Source organism: Lolium rigidum, chromosome 7 (assembly GCF_022539505.1).
Source record: "Lolium rigidum isolate FL_2022 chromosome 7, APGP_CSIRO_Lrig_0.1, whole genome shotgun sequence".
Classification (NCBI taxonomy): domain Eukaryota; kingdom Viridiplantae; phylum Streptophyta; class Magnoliopsida; order Poales; family Poaceae; genus Lolium; species Lolium rigidum.
Window position 1 is genome coordinate 323,308,942 of NC_061514.1, and position 5,283 is coordinate 323,314,224.

At 46.1% G+C, this 5,283-nt stretch overlaps 1 protein-coding gene across 1 annotated transcript; it reads right to left on the bottom strand.

Annotated features, from left to right (window-relative positions):
* Positions 1-3,424: 3,424 nt before the first annotated feature.
* Positions 3,425-4,928, bottom strand: LOC124678892 (macrodontain-1-like). Its single transcript, XM_047214746.1, has 2 exons — positions 4,418-4,928; positions 3,425-4,235 (listed from the first exon to the last, which is right to left on the bottom strand). Exons 1-2 carry the CDS (start codon positions 4,920-4,922, stop codon positions 3,577-3,579), a joined length of 1,164 nt encoding a protein of 387 aa, XP_047070702.1. The 5' UTR covers positions 4,923-4,928; the 3' UTR covers positions 3,425-3,576.
* Positions 4,929-5,283: the final 355 nt, after the last annotated feature.

Consider the following 5,283-nt stretch of genomic DNA (forward strand, 5'->3'; position numbering starts at 1 on the left):
CCCCTATACTTGTGGGTTATCAGCTATTATGCAGAATGAAGCTTAGCGAATGCAGAATAAGGAACATCCATGATGTTGGGTTCATTGACCCACAAATCGTTAATGGATATGTGTTAAAAAATCACCCCGCCGACGTGGAGGAAGACCTGTGGCGGTTTCTTTCAAAGCAGGAACTCAAAAGTGATATTCTATTTCCTTACCATTTTGGGTGAGTGTTTCTTTCTTGAGCACATTCTCTTTTGTTTACTCCATGCATGGTATGTGGCTAATCGATGAGTTATGCATGACTATGCATGTATCGTGTCCGCAGGTTCCACTGGATTCTGCTAGTAATTAAATTTCACGAATCCACAGTTCTCGTCCACGACTCTCTGAATATGGATGCAAAGCCTTGGGCCGACATGAGAAGAATGATGCAGAAGTAATTATTTTCATTCATTTGCACTCTATATCGATCGGCCTATTTCGTTCATTTCCTAATATCAAGTAACTAATAACTCTCTTGTTCATTTAATTTTCTTTGCCTCGTAGGGTTTGGAGATGGTTCGTAGATGAAACGGTAGGTGAATTCAAAAAAGAGCTACAATTTAAAAGGTCAATGGCTATGAATGGTGGGGATATTCAGCCAGCGGGGACCAATCTATGTGGATACTATGTCTGTGAGATGATCTGGAGATACACCTCTGAGCGGGTTCCGTGTGATAACAATGAGAAGAGGAATAACCTCCAGAAGCTCGCTTCCGACCACTTCAAGAGGAACTAGCTGGATGGTTCACGAGGGAAGTCATCGATCCTAAAGGAGAACACTATGTAGAGGACGTAGAACTTCATATGTATTAAATTATGTATGGAAACTTGTTCAAAATTGTATATGGTCATCCGATGATATTGAATATATATTGTATATTCCTCTTGAATTCTTTTTGGTTCTAATTTCAAATTTGTTTGAAATTGTACATTCATATGCATGTATGTACTAGTACCGTAGAATATGTGAGACTCCTTCAAAACTAAAATAAAACACAAAAGAAATAAAACAATACAAATTAAAAAGAAACCATGTTTAGGGAAGGGGGGCTAAAACCCTAAACCTGCGGCGGCCTGTAGTCGCGGTTGGCCAGAAGAACCGCGACTAAAGGTCCTCCGCCCCAACGGTCGCCTGGCACCCACGTGGACGGGCCTTTAGTCGCGGTTCGTAAGCAACCGCGACTAAGGGGGGGGGGGCCTTTAGTCCCGCATATTTAATCCCGGTTGCGCAACCGGTATTAATAGAGGTTGCGAACCGCGACTAATGGACCTTTTTCCACCAGTGGTTACCCATGATCTTTCCCTCAATAGTTACTCTATTGCAAATATTTCAAAGGGGCCAATATTGGGCCCCAAAGGTGAACCAAACTAGACTAGAAGAAGCCCAAGAGGCCTTGAGCAATGGCTAGGAAATCGCCAGCCCTTGTCGGGTTCCAATCACAGTGCATAAATTCTCTAACCCATGCCCAAATGAATCTGGCTATGGAACAAAAGAAAGTAATATGATTGCATCTTTCAAGTTCCCCACAAAGAGAGACAAAGAGAGCAAAGTGTGTTCGAGGGGTTGTGGCCGGATGAAAGTCTCCCTCTACTAGGTTTTCACAAGAAAATCTTCATCTTTGGAGGTACCTTAGGGTTACCAAAAAAAAATCTCTTATGCGACTGCCCATTTAAGACACATATTGTGTTCGATTTGGTCCATTTTGGTGTCCATCCCATGTCTTCCACGGGTTGGTGGTTGCCCCCCCCCCCCCCCCCCACACACACACACACACACAAATCAACCACCCTTTGTTCGCACTGACACATTTTTTTTTGCAACCTTCATCATTTGGCCATATGAACATCAATTATTTATAAACAAAAATTCAACAAATATAATTCACCATCAAAAAATATGAAATTTAGATACTCGACTAAAATGGGACAACATGCCCATGGAGGGTTTCCTACATGGTTCCACATGTCGTGATCGAAATGTTTCGAAGTTGAAAGTAAGTTCCCTGATCACAAATTTCGTGATGCACATGGAGAAACTCTTGAAACGATGACAGCCCACCTGCAGGCGCAACCAACTCGCCATGAAATTCACAATCTTAGTCATAGACTAAATCATCACTCTCAGGCTGAACAATCATGTAGTGCATGATCACACAAGCAGTTATCACCCCCACTGGACGCTCCCTATACATTCTGCCTGGATGCCGACAATTCCCCAATGAGATTGGAGAACATGAAATGAATGCTCCACATCCTTTCGAGCACCTGGCATGTTTCTGGTCTGTGGGTTTCCGGATTGTCTTCACAATTGTATACCAAGCTTGATAGATACTATCATTTGGATACCCCTTGTTATATTGGTGGATATTGATTTCAAACTGGACATCTGGAGTGTTGCCTATGAGAACTTTAGAGATCACTGGAGAGCATTGTAGAACGTTCATATGTCATTATGTGAACCAACCATCGCAAAAAAGTGCGCCAAATCCATAGGTCCTATGAAGCCATGAGTAAAAAGTATGACTATGCATTCTCCAACATGTTCCTTATATTGCCCCTGCCAACCAAAAGGACAGTTTTCCACTCCAAGTACATTCATTCTATGCTTCCAAATATCCCAAGAAACCCTCTTCAAGCACAGCGGGAGGAGCCCCGCGGCCGTCATGGGAAGAGGGGTGGCGATGGTGTCCTCCTGCGACGGCGAGGGGGAGGAGGATGGGAAGAGGGGTGGCGGCGGCTAGGGTTTAGGTTGCCGCCCATGTCGGCCCCGCGAGAGCGACATGGGGCACTGGGGAGAAGGGGTGGGAGGGGGCAATCTCCAGAAGATCCGAGCTCCGCCGGCATCGGTGTCTTCATCCAGATGGACAATGACAAGTCAAGATTGCAGCCATCTCTTTGTCTCGGCTCTATTCCCTCCTGCGTCTACACCTCTACAGGCTGTAAGTTTTCGGTTTTCTTCTTGCCACCAAGCTAGCAGAGATGCAATAGCTGCAACTGCAAGGGCCTCAGTTCTACACTGATTGCCTAGTATTGGCGTTAGCAGCAGCCAGTAATGACATTACCATGGCGCCAAGGCACTGTTCAATTAAGAAACTTTTCGCAGATATTCAGAGAAGCAGCTCCTTCTAGGCTAGCAGAATCTTATATCTTCACAGGAGTTCTAATGTTAAAGCCCATCATCGGGGCAGATTGGCACAAAATATTCAGCCTGGGAACGTTTATGTCCATCAACAGGTCAATGAAATCTCTGTAATCAACGTGGCTCTGTTCACATTGCTCTCTGTAAAATATTCTTAAAGTAATAAAAATGCCTCTTGTTCAAAAACAGAAGAGGATAAGAAATTGTATTATTATTCATCCATTTTATTCAGTAGATAGTGATGCCTAAATGACATGTGTCTTATCGCATGGGAGGTAAAATACAGGAAAATGTGTAGCATAGAGTATAGTAGGCCTATCCGACCATAGCAATCCAAACATATATACGTGAATGCCATTTTCGTAGGATGCAGGCAGGCACGTTCAGTTCGCTAGCTGGATGTCATCACATCAGACTAGAGGGTATACCGGCTCAATTGCAAGGCCGCAGAGTCCTCTGGGGTCAGCCACATCCTTCTTCAGCCGGACGTAGCCTTGCTCTCCCCACCAAGTGTCGCCCCACGAGTTCTTGGCGATCCAGTACTTCTCCTCGTCGTCCCCCTTGCCGGAATACCCGACGATGGCCATGGAGTGGGTGAGGTGGTCTGACGTGCACGGCCCGACTAATTCGCCGTCGTCGTCGAAGCACATGCCATTGTACACACCAGTCTTGTAGTGCTGGAAGCAGTAGTTATGTGCGTCAAACAAGACGGCGACGGGCCGTGCCGCCACAGCCGCCATGAGCTGCTGCTCGCAGTTCCCGGTGACATATTTGTAGCGCCGGATCGTGACCGCGTGTTCCCGCAGCTTCGCTTCCTCACACGTGCCGTCCTTCTCCTTGTTTTGAGATGTTTGTAGCCTCTCATGGTAGGGGTATGTTGAGGCGTTGGCGATTCCACCGTTCCTCTGTACCCACTGGTAAGCGTTGGACATGAGTCCGACTCTGCATCCATCGTCGAACTGGTCGCAGTCGATGAGTTCCTGCTCCGACAGAACCGGTGGTTCTACCCCCTTGGCAATCGCGTAAGCGCTTTCGATAGTGGCAACTGCAGCAAAAGCCCAGCAAGCCCCTGCAAACATGATCGTTTAATCGTCACACACTTGAATTAAGGATTCATATCCAGTGCATCTGCATGGAATGTATACTGGAGGACTCGTCGTATTACTACTTTCAATTCCATATGACATCTGATTAATTACTGTATTTTTTTCCTATTTTTGTAAAAAGACCTAAAATCTGTGAAACACATACCACATATTTCGCCTTGATCCTTCACCTCGGTGACTTTTCCTAGATCGGCCCAATTAATGCTATGAGGCACATTATCAGGCGCAGCCTTGCACTTGACTTCCTCGACAACGCCAGCGCGAGTTGTAATCACAGTCTCCTCTTCGTTCCTAACAAGGTCCGACGGTGCCACAGGGCGGCTGGTGTGCTTAGCCAGGAACTCTTCGTGGGTGAGGTCGGTGAACTGGTTCTCGCCGAGGGTGTACGTGAGCCTCCCGTCCAGGTTGGCGGCCTCGATGAACATCACGTTGCGATGGTATATGTCGAACCGCCGCAGCTTCTCCTCGACGGTCGGGTATGACCGGCCGTGCTTGGCCATCCACCCGTGGAATCTCTCCATCATCCGGAGATGGTCACCCGGCGACCCATCTGAGAGGACCCCGACGTGGCCACGTGAAGAAGCCACATACGGCAGCACGCCCGTCAGGGTGACCACAAGGAGTAGAGCAGAAACTAAAGTAGACAGCATGGCTGGATGGAGGTGGTTCTGGTGCTTGCTGGATGTCCATGGCCTGGGGTTATATAGATAATAAGAGGACAGCTATACATGCATGTATAATTAAGAACCTTTTTACTGTTGAAATGTTTTAGGACCGCACGATTTTTTTTGCTTCTGTATGTTTGGAGAAAGTAGATAAAAAGTTAGAACTTGTTAATCATTTGAATTAGTTTATACATGTTTTGATCGGACAAAATTTATATGTAGCCAAAAGAAAATATTTACTGTTGATTTTTTTACATGTAGCATACGGAAGCATGGCTAGATCGAAGTGGAGAGAGAGAGAAAGAGAGAGAGAGAGAGAGAGAACCTTCTTCACTGTTGAAAACTA